The sequence below is a fragment of the Rhincodon typus genome, chromosome 19 (genome assembly GCF_021869965.1).
Source record: "Rhincodon typus isolate 14 chromosome 19, sRhiTyp1.1, whole genome shotgun sequence".
In the NCBI taxonomy this organism is placed as follows: Eukaryota; Metazoa; Chordata; class Chondrichthyes; order Orectolobiformes; family Rhincodontidae; genus Rhincodon; species Rhincodon typus.
Window position 1 is genome coordinate 22,751,691 of NC_063350.1, and position 22,912 is coordinate 22,774,602.

Genomic DNA, 22,912 nt, shown 5'->3' on the forward strand with positions numbered 1-22,912 from the left:
TACAACGGGACCTTGATCAGATGGGCCAATGGGCTGAGAAGTAGCAGACGCAGTTTAATTTGGATAAATGTGAGCTGCATTTTGGAAAGGCAAATCAGGCAAGACTTATACACTTAATGGTAAGGTACTGGGGAGTGTTGCTGAACAAATAGACCTGGGAGTGCAGGTTCATTGTTCCTTGAAAGTGGAGTTGAAGGTAGATAGGATAATGAAAAAGGCCTTTATTGGTCAGTGCATTGAGTATAGGAGTTGGGAAGTCCTGTTGTAGCCTGTTTTTTTTTACAGGACATTGGTTAGGCATTTTTGCAATACTGCATTCAGTTCTGGTCTCCCTGCTATAGGAAGGATGTTGTGAAAGGGTTCAGAAATGATTAACAAGGATGTTGCCAGGGTTGGGGGGCCTGAGCGATAGGGAGAGGCTAAATGGGCTGGGTCTATTTTCCATGCAGCATCAGAGGTGGAAGGGTGACCTGAAAGAAGTTTATGAAATGATGAGGGGCATAGGCAGCCAAGGTCTTTTCCCCAGGGTGGGATTGTCCAAAACTAGAGGTCATAACTTTAAGGTGAGAGGGGTAGATTTAAAAGGGACCTAAGGAAACTTCTGTTTTATATTTGATGTAGTTTCTATCATGTTTAGATGAGCGTAGTCGTGTTTGGTGTTTATTTGCACATTTGCTCAACAGGGGCAGCACAGTGGTTAGCACTGCTGCCTCGCAGCGCCAGGGATCCGGCTTCGGTTCCCACCTCGGGCGACTGTCTGTCTGTATGGAGTTTGCACATTCTCCTGTGTGTGCATGGGTTTCCTCCGGGTGCTCCAGTTCCTCCCACATTCCAAACATTTGCAGGTTCGGTGGATTGGCTGTGCTAAATTGTCTGTAGTGTTCAGGGATGTGACGATTGGGGGGTTACACGGAAAAGGGTTTGGAGGATGGGTCTGGGTGGGATGTTGTTCGCAGGGTCGGCGTGGACTTGTTGGGCCAAAGGGCCTGTCCCCATACTGTAGGGATTCTGTGATTCTATGCATTGTCCATGCTGTAAATCTAAGCAAAACAAGAATCCAAAATTTGAGATGGGAATCACATTTGGAAAAAGTTGGTCAAAATCATGGCAATGTTAGGTTGTTGAAGCTCGAGCTTTGATCTTCACAGGCTTAATGAAACTTAATATAGAATTCACTTGGAGATCTAGTGCCGACAGGATGGTCTGAATAGGTACTGTAAACATACTGTTACTAATAGCAGTATAACACTACGTCAGGTTATTATGCTGCCCAAGAGTTTGCTGCAAATTATGTTTTAAGTGAAGGTAGCTGCAATGTGGCAAAATACTTCTACTGTAGTACTTTTTAAGATGTATGAATTTCCATTTCTCTATATTATGATTGCTGTTTCTCTAAAGTGGAAAACATGGTGCTTCAAGCCACAATTATTTACAGTTCCCAAGCCCTTTTTTTTTTTTTTTTGCCATAAAAACCTAAGAAAACTGGAGTTCTGCTGTTTACTTTGAGAACTCAACTATATGGCTCTGACAAAGGAATATCTCCCCTGAAGGACACCAATCCCAACATGAGTTGGACACTCACCTGATGCGTTAGAATTGAGGCCCGAGGTTTTTTGTCCCTTAGGTTTAAACTGTGTTGGTCCATTCCAGGCCAGAAGGCTTCGGCAAGTGTTGGAAAGTTGCGTACCCCATAGACCCACCCACTGAGACACGGTAAGGGTAGGAATCACCTGGAGCTAATCAACAATTTGGTGTGGAGGCTGTGTGGCTGGTAAGGGCACTAGGTAAGCACCATTGAAGCAAGGAAAGCCTGAGCTTTACCGGAAGGAACATAGAAGCAGATCTGTTCTTCTGAGGCCCTGAAGGGGAGATTTTTTTTCAATAAATAATTCTTTTATTTTACCTTTTTAGGGCCTCTTCTCACCATAATCTGAATTGGCCTGGAATATTTTTCACTGCTGCTTTAACGCACAGATATTGTAGAAGCTTACTGCATCTTGCAGCTGGAAACCGATACTGTGCCATTTTCTTATTTAGCTCTGGGTATTAGTGTTAAACTAATAGGGCATCTGTTCCAGCAAAATCTCAGCATCCTCCTTATTAAGATACACAGCTGATCTCTGCATTAGCACTGCTGTTTGTACAGAGATCTCCATAGCTGTTTCTCTAGGGTGTGGTAACTTTGTGTTTTATTGATTTGAAATTTGATTACGTTCAGAATAAAAGTGATTTGCCAGTTAATGTAAAGCACATGTATTGTTGTTTCATATCAAATTTGCATCTATAAATGACACTTTTAATTGTTTGTTGTGGGTCTGTGTACTCTCCCTTAATTAGCTAGATTAAATTCTCCTCCACTGGAGACCACAGAAATAAGTGAAACTTTGATGGAGTATGTTACATTGTTAGCTTCAGAGAGTGACACATGCCGGGAAGACAACAGCTAAGCGATTCACGGTGCAAACAGATGTAACTACACTACTGATTTCATTCACTATATCATCATCTTTGTCATGGCAACTATGCTTAATTTGGTATTATAAGCCACATCAGTGGTTGGCAGTAATTGATGTTTTGAGAATAAATACACCGTTCCATGCTGCATATGTTATTCTGCCGCTTCTCCGCACCCCTCCCCCAGTCCCCACACCAGCTTCTTTGAAACACAACACACCTCTATCTCAGAGCTTGTCTTTGTACCGTCCAAGAATCGGGTGTCAATATCCGTCCTTCCTTCCAGGCTCCCATTCCCAATCTCACTGTGCCTCCCAGTCCCTGTCCCTTTCCTAATGCCTATTCTCCAGCCTCCCATTCTTTTTCAATCCCCAGTCCCATATTTCTCTGTTTACCCTTTATTCCAAGGCGTACCCACTGACTCCCCAGTATGGTGAAGACTCACTAATCTCACCTTTTTCCTGGCATTCCATCCAGATCCCAACTCTGCAGTGTAGTGGGAATGGTGTCACTGCGCTGGAGTCTTGTTATGTCAGCAAGTGATGTCACAGTGATTGAGGGCATCTTAACTCTCAAAGTTCACCCAAATTGCTTGCAACAACCCCTTGGAAATCTCTGCATTTTACAGGAGACTCCCCAAGTAATTTGATGCTAAAGTTAGGAGATGGCAGTCAGTATGATTCCTGCAATTTTTTTGGAAATCTTTCATTTGGAACTTTGACACAAACATTCAGGATAAGTAAAATTATATGGGCTACTACCACCTCTATAACCTTTTCAAATTAAGTCGGAGTTTTATTCTTTCAAACCATTCATGCTTAAAAGTCATTTAAAAATTTTGCGCCGTAAACCATTTAAAAACGTTTTTGGAAGTTTATTGTAAAATGACATAAGCTATAATTTTTCTGTTTGCTAAATTAGACATCCCAATCCAGCTTGTTTGTTTGCTGCAGTGTGATGAGTTCCTTTGTGCGGATCTTGATATTAAACAGACAAAACACACAGATTCACGTTTTAAATTATTGCTTGCATTGCTTTAAACATCATCACATAAGAATGCGTGGGGAAAGCCATGTAATGTATTGGGACCTGAGCCAGGATAACATCTCAAAATGGTGCCAGAGACAGATATGGCAAACTGTATGTGCTTATTGTGAATTCTTCTAGATTCTCATGATTTTGTGTGGAGATTTTACTATCTTTTGTAATGCCAATTAATTTAAACTATTGGTTAAAGTTAAAAGTAAAACAGATAAATGTAGATCATTTATTTTTGCAGTTTGTTGTGTAATGAATTGAGTAAGGCTCCCTGAATATTTCCTTTCTTGCAGTCGTAATCAAATTGACTTTGACTTTATTTACCCCTCCCCTGCCAGTGATGGCAATGCACTGCATTTCCTCTGTGCTTATAATTTGTACGTTTCCATTTTGCATTTTAAACTGTGTAATTTTGTAACATTAGTATGACTGACCCAACATCGTGCGATGTGAAAATTTTAACAAGTTAGGCAGTATATTTGTTTTTACCGTAAGCACAACCAACAGAGACAAGACTATATTTCCAGACTAATTTCATGTTAAAATTGTTCTTCCTTTTTTTGGTGGTATTTTCTTTGCAGAAATATCATCATTTGAAAAGAGGTAATGGAAAAATAGAAATGTACTTATCCCTCCTTCCTGCATACTTCCAATAAACCTGTTTTGGTTCATTTCTTCTCTTGGTTTATCCTTCCTCTGTTTTCTATTTGCTTGACTCCACTTTCTGAATATCTGACTGTGTCAAACTGAGCTTTAACTTTGACTACTAGCTCCACTTAATGACTAGGACTGACATTTGTCTTAATCAAAGCCCCTGATTCACTTTGCTGTACTAGTGGAATCTGTAATACTAGCAAGTTTTCATTTTCTTTTTGACTTTGTTATCTTCTGACTTTCACTTTGGGCTGTAGGAGAAATTTGAACTATAGGAGGTTTACCAAGCCATCCCTTTGACAGATTTGCTCTTTCAGGCAAATGATCTACAAGACGCTGACAGTTTGTCTCCAGTCTTCTCTAGTTATTACCTCCTGGTTTTTCACCATGGCCTTCTTGACCAGCATTGGATGCCTTGTGTATCATAACTCATCTTCACTTCTACTTTTCTCTTGCTTCACTATTGATGTCATGTTTAAGCAAACTTAAACCTTGAACTAGGAGCATGTTTGGACACTAGTTCTTGGTGAGCAACTGGTCGTAATATTGGTGTTATTCTGTAAGAGAACAGAAAATTGTTTAGGAGATAGTAGGAACTGCAGATGCTGGAGAATCTGAGATAACAAGGTGTAGAGCTGGATGAACGCAGCAGGCCAAGCAGCATCCGAGGAGCAGGAAAGCTGACGTTTCAGGTTTAGACCCTTCTTCAGAAAAATGAAGTGTCTAGACCCGAAACATCAGCTTTCCTGCTCCTCTGATGCTGCTTGGCCTGCTGTGTTCATCCAGCTCTACACCTTGTTATCTCAGAAAATTGTTTAGCCTGTGTCAAGGAGAAACATGGACTTTACTGCCTAACTTGTCAGCTAGCACACAATTCTGCAAAAATCCCTTCACAATCCTTCTGCAATGGGCGACATGGTTCAGTGGTTAGCATTGCTGCCTCACGGCACCAGGGACCCGGGTTCAGTTCCACCACAGGGCGACTGTGCAAACTCCACATAGACATTCTCCCTCTGTCTGCATGGGTTTTCTCTGGGTGCTCTGTTTTCATTCCACAGTCCAAAGAAGTGCAGGTTAGATATACTGGCCATACTGAAACTGTCCATAGTGTTCAGGGATGTGTAGACTAGGTGGATTATGGTAAATGTGGGGTTCCTGGATATGGTAGGGGGCTAGGTCTAGGTCTAGGTGGGATGCTTGTCAGAGGGTCAGTGACAGTTGATGGGCTGAACGGCCTTCTGTGCTGTGGGAATTCTGTGATTCTTGAAAAAATATTTGATATCAGATGGTGTGGTGTTATTAGATTGAGTTTGACTCCATTCGTTCTTTATTTGAAGAATTTTAAAGTCTACTGACATGAACCCTGGAACATTGTCCGACACAATACCTTTGGCAACCCACCACTTTACAATCTCTCAAAACTTCAAAACTTTTGACCCCTGAGCTAGCTTTAGATCCACTATAAACTCAACCTGGTGCATTTTTGTTACTTGGCACCTGACTGTGATTTTGGTGGTTGGGGTGAGGTGGGGACGTTACTGTCTTCCCTCTTCTATATGCTGTCCAGATATGACTGCCTTTCCCAATTTGCCTGGAAATGGGATATTTACATAGTTGATGGCTACCACAGCAGGGGTGACATCTGAATTTCTGACTGAGAGATCATGGCTGCTGTGGCCTGGACCTTGCTGAAATCCAGTGGACCTCCCCTGCTGGCTTTGGAAAATGACTCCTTTGCAAATTGCAAATATCTCTTGCTGCCGTTTCTATGGCAGTCTTTATGCAAAAATGGCACGTGCATTTTATTGTTCATTTTATTGTTCCTCTTACAGGCTCATTTAATTTTGAAGCTCATGCCAATCACACAGTGACAAGAGAGTTTCTTTGATTTGAACAGTAATCTGCAACAGTTTCACTGGGCAGCTGCTTCTTTTCATGGAATCTAACTCAGTGCAAAGTCATTCTTAGTAGTACCAGAATACAAATTCAATTGTCTTAGCGCTAGGGTTCTTTTGGCAATCTGGATGAGCCATCACTTCAAAAGCATCTGGTCCCATCATGGTGAGAAAAACATTTACTTTTTTCATTCATTCACGAAGGAGGGTGTTGCTGTCTCCACCAGCATTTATTTCCCATCCCTAATTGCCCAGAGGGTCTGGAGTCACATATAGTCCAGTTTCCTTCCTCCAAAGGGCGTTAGTGAATCAAATGGGTTTTTCTGACAATCCAGAATGGATTCGTGGTCATCGTTACACTCTTACTTCCAGTGTTTTTTTTTTATTGAATTCAAATTCCACCATCTGCCACAGCATGATTTGAACCCAGGCCCTCAGAACGTTACTTGGGTTTCTGGATTAACAGTCCAGTGATAACGCCACAAGGCCTTCGCCATCAACGAAATATGTAGCAATTGGTTTGTCATTAATCCGGTCTGTTTTGTTTTGTTGGGGTTAAACTCCTCCATTGACCCAAGCATGCTGTTATGCCATTATTTTTCCAATTACGCGTCATGCTGACTAACTCGAACATGTGAACATTATGTACATGGAGCAAATCACTCAAATTTCATCAAATGATTTGTAGGAGTTTTGGAAGTGTACCACAATATTCCTCAGTCCTTAGTTTCTCACGTGTATAAAAGAGAATTCCATTCTGCATTGTCACCATCTTTCTGTTGTTATTTTGTTATTTAAGACAAATACATGCTCAGCTGCAGGCAGCCATGATTGAATTAACTTTATTGACACCTTCCCAACAGAGAAGGCAATATAACAAAATGCTCTCAGCTTGAAATATGCTACGTAGCCAATATGGTAATTTCTCAGCTACGTTGTAGCACGGCACCTATTAACAATCCCCTGACCAAAATTTATAGACTGGGATGCTTTATGATGTTAAAGACAATGTACTTGGCAAGAGTGTAATCAGATGCAGGGCTAAAGAAGTCAACATTTGGACAGACAGAACATAGAACAGTACAGCACAGTACAGGCCCTTCGGCCCACGCTGTTGTGGCAACCTATTATCCTACTAAGATCAAACTGCCCTGCATACCCTACATTTTACTATCATCCATGTGCCTATCCAAGAGTCACTTAAATGTCCCTAATGTATCTGACTCCACTACCACCGCTGGCAGTGCATTCCATTCACCTACCACTCTGTGTAAAGATGGTAAAACATTTGGCCAAAGCAATAGCTTTAAGCAGAATCTTAAAGTTGGAGATTGGGAAAGGGAATTCCAGAGCCTGGGGCATCGTTATCTGAAGGTGAGATGCCAGTAGTGTAGTAAATGTTGTGGGCAATGCACAAGAAGGCAGATTTGAAGCAATGCAGAGATCGTGAAGGGTTGTAGGATTGCAGGAAGTAACAGAGATGCAAAGGAAGCAAGACCATGGAGGTACTTGAAAATGAAGCTGAGAATTTTAAAATTGAAGTATCAATGAACCAAGAGGCACCATCAGTCAGGTGTCATAAAGGTAATGAGTAGTCAATGAAGAAAACTTACCTTTATCCCATGGAAGTCTGAAATAATGCAGATATTGGGATCTGAAAAGTTCAAACACATTATCTTTGGACTATGTTAATAAGAAAACTACGTTATCCTATTTTTAATACACAAAATTAATATTTCAATGAAGATTTACTTTCTTAGGAGCCATGAGACTGCGCTATAAGTCCATTCATGGTACATTGAACCATATTATAGCAATCTATATCCCTCTAAATATGGACTTTTTGGAGCAACAATGAAAGACTATATAATTTTCCTCCTGATAGCGGACAAGAGCATTCCTCTCAGTACTTCAGTTCATTAAACTAACGTGGGAAGGGGGTGGGAACCAGAATACTAGGCCAGTAAGTGCAAGGACTGAGGACAAAAGTGTGACAGAGATATGCATATCACAGAGTAAGAGCAGGCATAGGAAAGTTGTGGGGCTCAGAGGGACTGGAGGTGCATTTACTTGAATGCAAGAAGTATAGCAGATGAACTAAGAGCATGGGTTACTGCTTGGAATTATGATGTCATTGCCATCACAGAGACATAGTTAAAGGAGGGATAGGACTGGCAGCTTAACATTCCTGGAGATCGTTGTTTTAGAAGGGACAGAAAGGAAAACAAAAGGGTTGGGGGAGTTGCATTGCTGCTTAGGGATCAGCTGTGTTGAGGGAGGACACATCAGAGAGATCTTGCATTGAGGCATTATGGGTGGAGCTCAGCAATAGGAAAGGTGAAATCACAATGTTGGGAGTTTTCTATAGACTTCCCAATAGCCCATGGGAGACAGTGGAGCAGGTATGTAGTCAGATAGTGGAAAAGTGTGAAAAGAGCAGGATAGTTGTGGTGGGTGACTTCAACTTTTCTCTCATTGACTGGGAGTCACGTAGAGCCAGGGTCTTGGATGGAGAGCAATTTGTTAGTTGTGTCCAGGAGGGCTTTTTGAGGCAGTATGTTGGCAATCCAACCAGAGAGGAGGCCATATTAGCCAGGATAGGTGATTGATGTTCGGTAGGAGAGCATTTCAGGCTTAGTGACCACAATTCAATCAGATTTCAAGTAGTTATGGAAAAGGACACGTGGCCCTCGGGTGAGGGTGCTTAATTGGGCAAGAGCCAATTATACCCAAATTAGACAGGAACTGGAGAATGACGATTGGAAGCAGTTATTTGAGGGCAAATCTACCTCTGGCATATGGGAGGCTTTTAAAGACCAATTGACTGAAGTGCGGGACATGCATGTTGCTGCAAAACTAAAGGATAGGAATGGCAGGATTCAGGAACCATGGATGGCAAGGGAAATTGTAAGGGTAGTCAAAAGAAAAAGGGGAGCATGTGACAAGTCTGGGCAGCTACAAACTGACGAAGCCCTGACGGAGTACAGAGAAATTTGGAAGGAACTTAAATGTGCAATTAGGAAGGCAAAAAGGGGCCATGAAATGTCTTTAGCAAACAGGGTCAAGGAGAATCCCAAGGGTTTTTATGCATATTTTAGGAGAAAGAGGGTAACAGGGGAAAGAGTACGCCCACTGATGGACGAAGGAGGGAAGTTGTACATTGAGCCACAGGAAGTGGGGGAGATCTTGAATGAGTACTTCGTATTGGTTTTCACCAAGGAGAAAGACATGACTAATATTGAGGTCAGGGATGAGTGTGTGAATACTCTAGAGAATGTCAACATAGTGAAAGAGGAAGTTTTGGGAATCCTAAATTGCATTAAGATATACAAGTCCCCAGTACCAGATGGGATCTACCCCAGGTTACTCAGAGGGGCAAGGGAGGAAATAGCTGGGGCATTGGCAGATGTCTTCACATCCTCGACCATGTGAAGTACCAGAGGACTGGAGATTAGTGAATGTTGTTCCCTTGTTTAAGAAAGGATGCAGGGATAATCCAGGAAACTGTAGGCCAGTGAACTTGATGTCTGTGATGGGAAAGCTCTTGGAGAAGATATTGAGGGACAAGGTATATGCTCATTTGGAGGAAAATGGACTAATTAGTGACAGGCAGCATGGTTTTGTCTGAGGAAGGTCATGTCTCACCAACCTGATGAAGTTTTCAAAGAAGTAACGAGGATAATTGATGAGGGAAGGGCTGTGGATGTAGTTTATATGGACTTTAGTAAGGCATTTGATTGGGTCCCACATGGCAGGTTGGTACAAAAACTAAAATTGCAAGGAATTCCGGTTGACCTGGCTAGATGGATAGAAAACCAGCTTGGTCATACAAGACGGAGGGTAGTGGTGGAAGGATGTTTTTCAGACTGGAGACCGGTAACTAGTGGTGTTCCACAGGGGTCAGTCTTAGGTCCTTTGTTCTTTGTAGTATATATAAATGATCTGGAAGAAAATATGGGTGGTCTGATAAGCAAGTTTGCTGATGAAACGAAGATTGGTGGAGTTGCTGATAGTGCCAACGATTGTGAAAGTATATAACAGGATATCGATAGATTGGCGACATGGGCACAGAAATGGCAGATAGAGTTTAATCCCGACAAATGCGAAGTGATACATTTTGGAGGAACAAAGTTAGGTGTGAATTATATTGTAAAATGGCAGAACCCTTAGGAACGTTAACATACAGACAGATCTGGGTGTGCAGGTCCACAGTTCGCTGAAAATGGCAACATAGGTGCCCAAGGTGATTAAGAAGGCATATGTCATGCTCACCTTCATCGCCTGGGGTGTGGCGTACAAGAGTTGGCAAAGCATGTTGCAGCTATATAAAACCCTTGTTAGGCTGCATTTGGAGTATTGTGTGCAGTTTTGATCACCACAGTACCAGAAGGATATGGAAGCTTTGGAGAGAGTACAGAGAAGGTTCACAGGATGTTGCCTGATTTTGAGGGCATTGGCTATGAGCAAGGGTTAAAAAGACTAGGATTATTTTCACTGGAAAGAGCGAGGAGACGGAGAGGAGAGGAGAGATGGCTGAGAGGAGACCTGATAGAGGTCTACAAAATTGAGAGGCATAGATAGCGTGGATGGTCAGAGGTTATTTCCCAAGGTTGAAGTTTCAATTGCAAGGGGGCACAGGTTCAACATCAGAGGGGGAAAGTTTAAGGGAAATGTGTGAGGGAAGTTTTTCACGCTGAGTGTGGTAGCAGCCTGGAATGCACCACCACAAGAGGTGGTGGAAGCGGGCAAATTGAAGACATTTAAGAGATACCTAGATGGGTACATGAATAGGGAGGGAGTAGAGGGATACCGATCAAAAAATGGCAGGTTTGTTTTTAGATTAATTAGGGCATGATGGTCGGTACAGGCTTGGAGGGCTGAAGGGCCGCAGGGCCTGTTCCTGTGCTGTACTTTTTCATTTATTCATTAGTCAGAAAGCTAGGATTGATGGTTATGTTATCGTACTGAACAGAAAGCTATTCAATACAGTACTGTTCAACTAAATAAGCACTTTACATGTGAACGCTGCAACATTTAAAATGAATAAAAGATTTGCTTGATGGTTTTAAATCAATAAAATCCAGAGTAGGTGAAATGATGATCCACATACTGAAAAAGGTAGGCAGGAATATACTATCAGTGTGAAATACTTCTCCATTTTTTTTTTTGTTTAGACTACACTATCTTTTGGGTACAATACAAACTTTAGGTTCACGTTAGACTACATTCTTGTCAGTTCTTCTTTTCTGACGTTCTGTGTTAGATTAGAGGAGGAGTTTGGCATTTTCTAGTATGGATTACACTGGGAGCTAAAAATTCAGTTCAGTTTGGGGATGCAGGTGGACAGCTGTAGTTTGTCCAGAGTTAGGTGGGGGAGGAATTGACCCAGAGTTAATCCAAACTGTGGAGTCCCACACTTATTTGCATGGTGTCCTTGCAGTAGGAGTAATCCAGAGAATCAAATTGCAGAATTTCCATAAACCTGTGGCAATGATTATTTTTTTCTCTTTTTCAGGAATGAGAGAGTGCATTAAAAACCACGTTCTTGACCCATTAGCCTTTCCATCTTCTCTACATTCAGTAGCAATACCAGTTTACAATTGACTATGCATCTCTAACTAAGCAGCTTTGTTTATTAGAGATAATTGCGTGCACAAGATATTAAGAAATTAGGATTTAATGAAAGAAGGGAATAGGGTGTGTGACTCAATTAACTACTCGGCATGTGGTTGCCAGCTTTTTTCCAGAATGTGTGTTCTGAATAGCTGGTATGGGCCACTGGTTCTGTGTTTTTGAAATAGATTACATAACGTGAAATGCACCCAATGCAATGGCTACAATTCTAATTTAAAAAACACCCACTCCTTTGTTCTTTCAGAGCTCCCTGAAGAAAAGAGGTAGCCGCGTTGCTGCTAAACCAGAAAAGAAGCCCATGCTGCAGGTACCAAACAGTTTTCATTCAGTGGTGGCAATATCACTGATTTGTTATAATTTACTTTAAATATAAGGCTTGCAGCTGTATAAATTCATTGCGAACATGTTTAAAAGGCCAAGTGATAGGATGTGGTTTCAGTTTCTTTTCGTTTTGTTTCTGGACATGTACAAGTTCATTGAAGGAGGAAGTAATTTTATCTGTTTTAAATTAAGATGGGAGTAAAACAGCAGAGAAAACTGCTCAAGCAAACACAATGTAATAGGAGTCTAGTTAGAAAGGCAATTTGAGACATTTTATTCAGTAACATGTTGATTTTTCGTGGAACTTAAAGTGTCATTGCCATGCTCTTAAAACCAGAGTTTTAAAGTAAAATGTGCAGACTTGATTTGATGTCATTTGTGTCCACATTTGGAAATGTTCTTATAAATGCCACAGTAAAGGTCTTTGCTAGTTTCACAACTGTTGCTACGGTTCAAAACATGCTGACAATCACTTGGACTGTTTCAAATGAGCTCTCCCCGGGCAAGCAAGCTGCTTGAGAAGATTTCTTTAAAAAAAACTGCAACCCTTTGACAACAGTCTATACCACAATCCTCTCCTTCAGTGACAGCATCGATAGCAATATGGCTTATCAGTCCATCCTGTAACAAAATGATGGTTGGTGTAGGAAGGTACAGAGAATGCCATAGTTAAAAACAAAAACATTATACTGCTAAGTTTAAGAGTTCATCTTTCACATTAGAATTACAGGTATTATTTGAGATGTTGGGCAATTGGGAACTCCCTGGCAAAGTTTGCAGCTTTCCCTGATAGATTTAACAGGTTAAAACAAGTCTATGATCCTTGGATTATAGCTTAGTGTTCCTTGCAAACATGCTTACACAATTTTTTTTTCTATCCTTTTTTTGAGAATACTGCAGCTCAGCTTTTGCACAATGCTCCTTCTGTGTTTCATTCATGAGGATAACACTCCCTCTGCTATATTCCTCCTTTTCCCAATTCTGTTCCTGCTAGATATCAGCTAATTGTTCAAAACCTGCCAGCTAAGTCGTCTTAGTATCAAGGGGATACTTACCCTCTGATTCATACCCTCCGCCATGCTAATTGATTAGAAAATACTTGCTCGCACCTAATGTCAGTAGCAGGAAACTACAAAACCAAGGTGTCTTTCATATTGTAACATTGCTCAACGTAGCATGATAGTGCTGTCATTTGCCATTTAGCTTGACTTGCAATTTAAATAGTAGTGAGTCAAGGTAATCTAAACGAGTTTGCCTTGCAAATGTTAACATATTGCCGATAATTCTCCTTGATTAAATGTAGGAGGATAGCGCTGATCTGAAATGCCAGCTCCATTTTGCCAAAGAAGAAGCTGCTGTGATGTGCAAAAAGCTGACCAAGTTAGTAAAAGAGAATGAAAACATGCGAGAGGAACTGGTGAAATACAGCTCTCTTTACGGTGATTTGGACAATGCGGTGTCTGTTGGTGACATCGGAGAATCTCCTCATGTTAGAGAAGCTGAGCTAAAATTGCATCTAAAGCTGGTTGAGGAAGAAGCCAACATTTTGAGCAGGAGAACAGTTGAGCTGGAGGTTGAAAACCGTGGACTGAAAGCCGAAATGGATGACTTAAAAGGTCACAGTGAGAAAGACTCCTCGAACCAGGATATCAGACTGGGAATTACCAGCACGAGCTACGGTGAGTTCGGGGAGAATGTTGGGGAGCTCAGGCGTCATCTTCAGTTTGTGGAAGAGGAGGCAGAGCTTCTGAGGCGATCCTTAATTGAGATGGAGGACCAAAATAAGCATCTCATGAATGAACTGAATAGGTACAAATCTGAATCCAATCAGGAGTCATCATGGTCAGACAGTTGTCCCTCGTTAACCGAACCTTCCCAGGAAGAGCTAATGACAGCAAGACTCCAAATCAATGACCTCAATGGGAAAGTCAAGAAGCTGGAATATGAGAATCGTGTGCTTGTTTCGAACCTTCAGCGTTATGACTTGGCATCCTACCACTGTCAGAAATGTTCCCGAGAGCTTGATGCTGACTTTAGTGACTCTGCAGAGATCTCCTCATCCCAGCCGAGGAGAGAAGTCCCAGTTGGAGGAGAGAATGATTCAAGGGAAACCCAAGAGAGAACCTCTGGCAGTGGGAGCAGCAGGATTGCTGATCATGATGATGTCACTGCAAAGTTGTTGGGAAGGAAAGACCTGGAGATTCTGTTCAGCATTAAAGACCAAGCCGAACTTGTTCGCGAAGTCATTGATCTCTTAATTTCAGACACAAGTGGCTTAAATTCTGATGTCAAGCTTTGTTCAACTATTGATTTGCCAAATCAGTCCATCAGTGAAAGTAATGATGAAGCTGCTAATGCCAATGATCCTAAACTAATGAGCAGCATTAATTCAAGGCTTCTTGGCTTAAAGACCGAGTTGGCATCTGTTACTGAGAAAATTGATTGTCTTGGTGAAACAATCAGAGAAGAAAGCAGGAGTTTGTCCCCTTTACCCCATCTAACAGAGTCCGCAAGCTTTCTATCCACTATGACAACAATGTCTCAGGACTTGCCCATGGATTCTGTAGGAAAAGAATTTGCAGCAGATTTAAAGGTGAGAGAATTTTTCTCCGAGCAGTTTTCATTCTTGTTCCCGTGATAACATCCTGGTTTGTCATGGTACACAGTTGAAGTAACAATAGTATTAAAAGTTTTCTAAAGCAAACACTCAATTTAAATTTCTCTAACATTAGCTGCAGAAGACCTAACAACTCATTGCATGCAACCAACACCTTAAATCAGCATGGAGCTTTGCACCAATGAAGTGTGCATGGTACAAGAAAATGATGCATGTGTATAAGTGAAGGGGGAAAATAAACCCCATTGTGCTAATTTTGATCTTCCATCTCAATAAAGCCAATTGTTAGTGAAATTTGGACAGATAAATAATTGTAGTTGGTAAAATAATGAGGTCCATTGTTATTAATTAAAGCAAATTATTTTAAAGATGGGAATTTTTGGATTGTCATTTATTTGAGTTATCAGTAGCTTGAAATCAAATGGATTGATTTCAATGCCTGAATTCTTTTGCTATAAAGTTCATTAAGTTTCTTAAATTAGAATCTGCTTAAAGTCATACACAGGTTTGCGCTCATGCTGCCAGAACTCCACACAAAGGGGAGTGCAGATGAGGAATTTGGGTGTGTCATCCTCTGTAGTCAAATTCCTCATCTGCACTCCCACCAGGGAGAGATCTGTAACAGAGCTACAGGCTTGCAAGGTGATCACCTGTTGCAATGTATCATAGCCTGAATTCCTTAAGGTACATCACATACGTTGCATTCTTAACGTATCCTGTGTTTAAGTTTGTATGTTCTTAAATTGCATCCCCAAGATTCCCTGTCAACCATGAAACTATGTAGTGGGAACACAGACCAGTACATAATACTTCTAGGATTAGGATTTGAATTTTAGTCAGTACTTGTCTTTTTAAGCTCAATAAAATCACATTTGAATATTTCAGTGTATTTTCCAGAAAGCTATATGTATATTGTGCAAATAAATTGCTTTTTTTTTTTCATTCATTCGGTATTGTGAGGCTGGAATGAGAATTATCAGGCTTCATCCAGCAAAATCCTCAGACAACAAAAAGCATATTAATGACTATAACTGAAAAAGAGAATCCAGGTAAAGTAATTTAGGCCTCCTGCACTGATTATTGGACACTGATCAGTATAGTGGAATGGGATTATCCAGAGCACTACCTATCCTCGTTATTGACAAACTAGGGCAGTCATGGACTAGGCAACAATTTGAAATGTTCTCCATCAAAATTAAATGAAACGGGAAAAAAAATTACATTGTGACATTAAGACGCATTGTGTCTTCCACAAGCTAGGGCATGCCAGATGCTTTACATCCAATGAAATATTTTTTAAGTGTTACCATTTATCACTGTTGCAATGTGAAACAGTAGTTCTTAATTCTTATTTGATTGAAAGGCCCGATACCAAACAATGGGCAAGTGCTGCTTATATTGTGTGTTTTAATAATGGTAATCAGCCACATGCTGAAAAGGACTATAGACATCCTTCTCCACAGAGATAGAGCGAGAGACAATTGGTTAGAAAGAAGTTGAAATGTACCACTTGACAGCAAGCTTGGACAGAATAGGAGGCAGGTCCATGAACTCTCCAGTTGGTTTGGGAATTAAACCTGCACGCTGTCATTCAGCACCACACTCTAGCGATCTCGCTAATTAAACTAATCAATCCCCACTCAGAGTATTTTAATAATGCTCTTAAAACACAATAGGACAGTTGTGTTGATGTTGGTGAGATAGACAAGAAATCAGAGGTAAGGTACAAGTGTGATTCAACTAACATTTTAGTCCAGAGATTGGTACTGAGTCCACTTTTATGTGTCATTTATATAAACAATTTGAATGAAAATGTAGGAGGTATGATTAGTAAGCTTGCAGCTGACAGCAATATTGGTGGTATGGTGGACAGCGAAGAAGGTTATCTAAGATTGAGATCTTGGCCAATTGAGTCTTTGGGCTGAAGAGTAGCAGATGGAGTTTAATTTAGATAAATGCAAGATATTGTGTTTGGATAAGACAAACAAGGACAGGACTTTTACAATTAATGGTAGGGTCCTGGATAGTGTTGTTGAACTTGGAGACCTAGGAGTTCATAAAAGTAATTCTTTGAAATTTGCGTCACAGGTAGACAGGGTAGTTAAGAAGGCAGTTAGCATGCTTGCTTTCATTGCTGAGACCTTTTGAGTATAGGAGTTGGGATGTCATGTTGAAGTTGTACAGGATATTGGTCAGGTGCCTCCTGGAGTACTGTTTGCAGTTCTGGTTGCCCTGCTGTAGGAAGGATATTATTAATTTGGATAGGGTTCAGAAAAGGCTTACCAGGATATTGCTGGGAATACAGGGTTTGAATTATAAAAATAAACTGAATAGGCTGGGACTTTTCGCACTGGAGCATGGGAGGTTGAGAGGTGACCTTATAGATGTTTCTAAGATCATGAGGGGCATTAATAAGGTGAATTGCAAGGGTCTTTTTCCTAGGGTGGGGAGTTAAAGACTAGGGGTCATATTTTTAAGGTGAGAGGAGAAAGATTTAAAAAGGACATGAGGGACAACCTTTTTTACCCAGAATATGTTTCGTGTGTGGAATGAACTGTCGGAGGAAGTTGTGGATGCAGGTACAGTTACAACATCTAAAAGACATTTGGATAGGTACATGAATAGGAAAGGCTTGGAAGGATATGGGCCAAACACAGGCAAGTGGGACTAAGTTAGTTTGGGAACATGGTAGGCGTGGACCAGTTGGACCAAAGGGTCTGTTTCTGTGCTGTATGACTCTGACTCTAAAACTGAACCACAAAAAGAAAATCCCATGGACAGCTGAGTTTCCTTCCTTCCAATTCCATTATTGCATATGCAGGTAGATATTTGACACTCTCTGGAATGTACGACAGACCTGTAAACTCAGCCGAGTGTTGTTTAATCATTCAAGAAATGTTCATTCTTGCAACATATTGAAAGGTTTCAGTGGAAGACCGTGTTTAATGTGAACTCCACTATATGTATGCAGAAACTTAGAACAGCAGCTGCCAGGAACAAAGATGACACTGCCCGCATGACCTCACTGCCAGGCGAGGTCATAACAAAACACGACAGTCAACTATTCAGAGCATCATTAGTCTATAGCAGATGTAAAAACAAGAAAACAAAGATACGTACAATATCGTCCTGGTAAAGAATGGGTTTTTATTGTAAAAACAATGCAAACAGGATCATTTCAGCACAGCCTGCCAGCTCTTGGATAAAGCCTCTTCTGGGCAGCAGCAAGAAGGAGCAGCAGCCGAGGAAAGTTCTGCTGCAGACAATGCCAGAGGAGGAGCTTGGTTTTGTCAGTCCCATCCTCTACCTCTACCACCACCACCACCCCCTCATCCTCCAGCTCTGCCACCCCTTTGTTCCCAACCTGGTGATGCCAGTGACACTTGCTTCAGCCTATTGTGGCCAGGTCATGTCACAGGCTGAACATGCATGGAGCCTGCTTTTGCATTATGGATAGTCACTCCATTTCCACAATTGAAACTGGCCAACGAAAGATTAATATTAACATTTAATCAAATGCTCAGCAGGCCAGGCAGAATTATGACAGCACTTGCCAACCACGTGAGTTCATCTACACCACAGCAGCAGCTGACCCTTGCTCCCTGCTGAAGACCACAACAGACGTGGTGGCTATCGTTATGAAGAAGGCCAAGTATTCAGTATTGTCAACTTCTCTCCCAGACCCCTCTCCCACTCCCCCTTTTCACCCCCCCCAAACCAGGCATTATCTACTATATTTGAAAGACTATATCCAACTTGAATGAATATTTACTGTTGCCACCAGTGAGATTAGTCAATTAGAGACTTTTATTTGAAGTTGCATGTTATTTGGTAAATCTTTCTAAAGTTCTTGGAGTTTAAAATGTGATTTGTATCAGAGCATTACCACTTATTCTAGCCAAACTTACCCTTTGAAGACTTGGTGGGTCTGCTGTGAAGGGGACAGATGTGGGAAACCTCAAGGGTTGGATTTTCACTACCAAGACAGGTAGCTTGAGTCAGGCAACTTACCCACCAATCCCAGGAGGAGGAGGGCAGCCATTCATTAGTTCCATTAGATGGCCAACCATCAGCTTCCATAGAAAAGAGTTTAATGTAGTCTCTGCACCTTGTCTAATGAAGGACCACACAACTTCAGGCTCCAACGTTCTGCATTAATTGAGTTTATTGTAATTCTTCAGGGGATCGTTTTCAAATGCTGTATTCAGAGCCTGTTCCCCTCACTTTCACCCATGGTCTATCAGCGTATAGGCGACCAAAATTGATTACCCTCATCACAGTGACAGATTGTCATGCAGACACTGTGTCTCAGAGGCATGTGCAATTGGAGAACGCCCTGCCATGTAGGCATGACAAAACCACCGGGCCACCCCACGCTTATACAGTGCACTCCTCCCCTCACCAATCCAAACTCCACACACCATCACCACTACCCCAGGCAAAATCAGTCCCTGTATAACCACATAACCAGGTTTCGGCATGTCAACAGTCATTGTTATGTTGCACTGAACAAAGTGAGGCACCTTGCGTAGTGATATACTTTCAGCTTTGTTGTGCCAGACTGGTGCAGGGGAGGACAGCTCCAGAAGGTGTGGGAGAGATGGCATCCTGCTTCTGCCGCCAGGGCCTTTTTAGGTTCCCGATTAGGAACTGTAATGCACGGGGAATAACTTCTGTCCCAGAGAGAGGAGAAACTCTGCTAGCATGAGTTTGGAAGGAGATTGCGTGACTAAAGAATATATTGGTGACTGGTAATGCAGCAGGGGAATGTCAATAGATAGATGCTTCAGAGATACTTGAAGAGAGTCAGCCAAGTAGAAGTTGAATGGGCATCAGTTGATTTGTGACCAGATCTTCCTCCACAGTGGCATCGATGATTAAGCATTTTTCTTGACATTCAGAGCCTTTTCCTGCTGTTTTTTTTTTTCATTCATTCAGAAGATGAGGGCATTGCTGGCTAGGCAGCATTTAATGCCCATCCCTAATTGCCCAGAGGGCAGTTCAGAGTCAACCATAATGCTGGGGTTCTGGAGTCACATGTAGGCCAGGCCAGACCAGGTAAGGATGGCGGTTTCCTTCCCTAAAGGACATTAATGAACCAGATGGATTTTTCCGACAATTGGCAATGGATTCATGGTCATCATTAGACTCTGCCGTGGCGGGATTCGAACCCAGGTCCCCAGAACATTACCTGGGTCTCTGGATTAACAGTCTAGCAATAATACCAGTAGGCCATTGCCTCCCCACTTGTACATCTCTCTTAGGCCAAGATAACTTCTTCAGTGATTGTACACCTTTCACTTGATAGCATCTCATTCAAGCTGCCCTGTTAGTTCCTGGCTCTGGCTGCATGTTGCTGTTTAATTCCCCTTGCTCTCACCCACATGTGGACAGCCACTGCACCTTTTTAATTTTGTAACTTGCTTCCTTTACTGCACGCTGTTCACCAAGTGGCCCCGGCAGTGTGTTTTGTTTTCTAATTAGCTGCCCGATGTAAGGGATATTTCCGAGAGGCGCCCTTATCCACCCTCCCGAACTGGTCTGGCGCCAACCTCTAACTCTCTATATTAAGGTCCCTAAATTTAAAGTGTAATTTGAGAGTTCTGCACAAGGGAAATATGAATCAGGCTCAGTCCCCTTTCCCTAGCAATTTTCTGCATCCTAGCCACAGCTTCTAAAGACCCAACTCCACAAAAATTCAGTTCCCAAGTTTCAATCTATGATCTGTATGAATTGGTTACATCTAGTTAACACTGTGGTGAGGCCCTGTGATTGGTTACGGATGTAAAAATCACCTCTGGTTCATGCTGTTGATCACAGTGGCATTTGCTAAAACTCCATTTGTGGACATTGGGGTGAAGGCAAAATCAAACTGGTCTCTCGTCACTGTCATCTTCAAAATAACCTAATTAAATATTGACTGCCAAGACCACACTTGAGTGATAGCCATTTAGGAAGGGTAGTTGAGAGTGAATTTAACTACCACAGGAGAAAGTCAATAGATTCAAGTGAATAGCAGAAAATTGGTAGAGATAAAGGTTATTTTAAGGATCATTTTTGATTAGTAAAGAAATCAATGTAACCATTGAAACTGAAGTATGGGCCTTAGGCATAAAATACCATAATGCATCAATGTATTTCTCCTTCATTCACTCCGTGATCATACATGTGCTTCCAAAAAAAAGTGAGGCTAAAGAGCTACAGATGTAGCTCTTTAATCGTTGCAGCTCTCTCTATCATTTAGATTTTATTTATCTGAATAGCAATTAAGCATATATATTTTTAATAGCAACTTTGAAGTTGTCTACTTTCAATTCAAAGTCACTTAATTTAACTAGCTTCTTTTAGCATTAGCATGCAGCGTGTGATTTTATTTTGCTTAATTCAAATGTTTGCACAATTCGGTTGTTCAGCACAAAATATTTGGATAAACTGCATCCGACCAAGGTTTCAGTATTCTACAATGTACTTCATTGTGAATGAATGAAACACATTTGTGTAAATAGTTAAATCATGAGATGATGAACCTGAAGTAGCGTACCCTAGATATTGGCTTTTTGGCTTGTCGGGCAGATGCTTTTGTAGTTTAGTCGGTTTGGGTTCACAACTTATTGCTTCAGAGAATGTTCCAAGAAGTGCACGCACACCCTTGATTGAATCAGAGCTCTGTTGCCTGCATGTTGTTGGTTTAACCCCTGCATCATTCACTGCATGTGCACCGTAACTGGTGTTTGCACACTCTCTCTTTTCTTCTCTTTTCTCTTTCTTTCAAACAAATCAGCCCATATTTCTACTCATTGTCTTTTTAATTTTGTTTACGACACTCTCATATGCCACTGTAATAAAGATGTTTTTCCTTTTCATACTTTTCTTTGTCTTGTAGTTTTTTCAATGTTTACTATACCCAGTTTTTGTTTCTTTGTTCCTTCCCTATCCTTTGTTTTGTTTTCATTAACTTGCCCATGCATGCAGCAGCCTGACTTTAGGGATCAAGTGGACTGGGAGCAAGATGTTAGCCATACCCCGGAGATCTGTGTAACCAATTCTGACACCAAGGAGTACCGAGAAAATGCCAAGGATTATACTGCGAAGGATTATAACATCTTCAGCCGTGAGGAAAGTGACTCCTATGCTACAGAGGTAAATTTTATGAAACCATCTATGTCTGTAATAAAGCTACAAGCTGATAATGGAAAATATGGTATTTTTTTTTCTGTATTTGTCTTCGTGAATGCAAATATATAAAGACCAGATCCCCCACCATGCTACTTGTGGACTTGAGACAATGTATTATTTTACCATGAATATTGTACGTAACAAACTATAATCGTCACTTCAAATTGTAAGCGTGTGCATACAAAAGCTTAAAAGTCTAATTCTTGGTAAACAGGATGAATTTCTACAGTGAAAACCAAAAGAACTGCGGATGCTGTAAATCAGGAACAAAAACAGAAGTTGCTGGAAAAGCTCAGCAGGTCTGGCAGCATCTGTGAAGAAAATATGAGTTAACGTTTCGGGACCGGTGACCCTTCCCCAGAACAGTTCTAAGCTCAGCCTTTCCAGCAACTTCCACCTTTGTTCCTGAATTTCCACAGAGATTCATTGAGAGACTGCTGACACTGTAGTTCTGACATTTGAAGCTAAATACACAAATTTGAGTGTAACAATTGAAATCAGAACGGCAATCTGTTGAATTGATTATATAATATTATTAGTGAATTGTTTGCCTGTCTTAAGACAGAGATTTTTGTTCTCCAAGGTAAGAAATACTTACATAAAATTGGATGAAAATAGTGGGAGATTGCTTATTGTTGGAGAAATACTGTCAATGTTACAGTCAGCCTTCCTGACCCAAGAATATGGAATAGTCAAACTACTCATATCTGATTATTACATGGTGGTTAACAGTAGCCATGTTAGGATTGTGACAACCTGAGATTCCACTCATGTTCAATAACATCATCGAGTCATACAATAATGGAAATAGACCCCTCGGTCCAATTCATCCATGCTAACCAGGTTTCCCAAACTAAACTACTCCCATTTGCTGGCATTTGGCCCATATCCTCCTAAACCTTTCCTATTCATGTACCTGTCAAATGTCTTTTAAATGTTATAACTGTACTTGCATCTACCACTTCCCCTGGCAGTTCATTCCACATACGAATCATCCACTGTGTGAAAAAGTTGCCCCTTTCAGGTCCCTCTTAAATCTTTCCCCTTTCACCTTAAACTTATGCTGTCTAATTTTGAACTCCTGTAGCCTAGGGTAAAGTGCTTTTGCTATTCACCTTATCTA

At 41.2% G+C, this 22,912-nt stretch overlaps 1 protein-coding gene across 1 annotated transcript in view; it reads left to right on the forward strand.

Moving 5' to 3' along the window:
• LOC109914231 (protein SOGA1) overlaps positions 1-22,912 on the forward strand; it is a 104,051-nt gene that overhangs the window by 31,451 nt on the left and 49,688 nt on the right. Inside the window, exons 3-5 of the mRNA XM_048608557.1 lie at positions 11,920-11,982; positions 13,300-14,589; positions 21,586-21,753. Coding sequence (XP_048464514.1) covers positions 11,920-11,982; positions 13,300-14,589; positions 21,586-21,753 — 1,521 coding nt within the window. The remainder of the gene's footprint in view (positions 1-11,919; positions 11,983-13,299; positions 14,590-21,585; positions 21,754-22,912) is intronic.